A 1,272-nucleotide genomic window follows, 5' to 3' on the forward strand; every position below is an offset into this window, starting at 1 on the left:
GGCAGGAGGGGCCCTTCCCTAAAAAGAGGGAGCAGGAGCCCTCAGGTGGGGGTGGGGCTTATCTGGGTGGCAGAGCGGTCTGGGGAGTTCCTCTGTCTCCGGACCTGCTGCCTGTGCGCCATCGGCCTTGCTCCGTGCTGTTTACATTGTGTGGAACACTGGCAGTGAGCCGCCAGACACAAAAGTACCAGTTTGTGCAAGATTACTCGACAGTCAGTGTCCCAAGTGCCAAGCAGGGAAAGCGCCTTTGCAGGCGGCCTACGTGCAGATACGCAGAACTGCAGCTTGCTGTTTTCTAGGCCTGGAAGGGAATGCTTTTCAGTTCCAGCCCACCATCCTTGTGTGCCCTTCCACTGGAGTCCTTCTAACAATTTCCAGCTCCTAGACCATGAGGTTTTAGACACTCATGGGCTTCTGTTTATATTATTCCTCTGCTCCACCTTGCCTGGCCATCTTACTCCAAGGCTGCAAAACTGTGTCCTGCCTGGAGCACGGTGTAGCCTGGAAAGTAGATTCAAAATCACAGCGCTCCTGTATGATGTTGAGCTTCCTCTGTGCACTGGAAGGTCTGCCCGGGGAGGCTCTGCATACCACACAGCAGTAAGTGGCTGCATTTAGGCAGCAGCTGTGCTTCTCAGCTAGGACCTAAATGGTCCATTTCTCCAAGGTCTTCGCCTCCCCCTACTATGTTTTTTGGCTTTATATTCCTACACGGTGTCCTTTTCTAAATCTCCATTTTTACACTAATTACACCGCCATCACTATTTAATTTTTGTTTTTATTTTTGATTGCTAAGGGTCTTGCTATACAGCTCAGACTCATAGTTATCCTTCTGTGTCAGCCTCCCCAGCCCTGGGATTATAGGTGTGCACCACCATGCCTGGTTTTGGGGCTGGTATAGCATGCGGTACCAGGGATCAAACACGAGACCTTACACCTGTCAGACAGGTGCTTAGACCACCATGCTATCTCCCAAGCCACCACCCTCCTTTTTTTTTTTTTTTTGAGACATGATCTTGTTATGTAGTCTAGGCTGGCCATGAATTTGTAATCTTCCTTCTTTGGACTTCCAAGTGTTGGGATTACAGGTATGTGTACCATGCTCAGCTTTGCAAATGGTTATTCACATTTAACTTGAGGGTGAGACCTGTGTCCTATTACTCTTTCTTGGCACTGTTTCTGGCTCAGGCAGCTGCTGTGACAATGAAGGAAAGAGCTGTGGGCTGGGAGGACTGTGCGTGAGCATCTTCAAGCTACTGATCCCCTGGACTG

At 49.9% G+C, this 1,272-nt stretch overlaps 1 protein-coding gene across 1 annotated transcript in view; it reads right to left on the bottom strand.

Moving 5' to 3' along the window:
• Positions 1-1,272, bottom strand: part of LOC101564305 (carboxypeptidase M) — a 44,582-nt gene that overhangs the window by 29,778 nt on the left and 13,532 nt on the right. The window contains exon 3 of the mRNA XM_023716274.1: positions 189-381. Coding sequence (XP_023572042.1) covers positions 189-381 — 193 coding nt within the window. The remainder of the gene's footprint in view (positions 1-188; positions 382-1,272) is intronic.

Source organism: Octodon degus, unplaced genomic scaffold, assembly GCF_000260255.1.
Source record: "Octodon degus isolate 3935 unplaced genomic scaffold, OctDeg1.0 scaffold00047, whole genome shotgun sequence".
NCBI lineage: Eukaryota > Metazoa > Chordata > Mammalia > Rodentia > Octodontidae > Octodon > Octodon degus.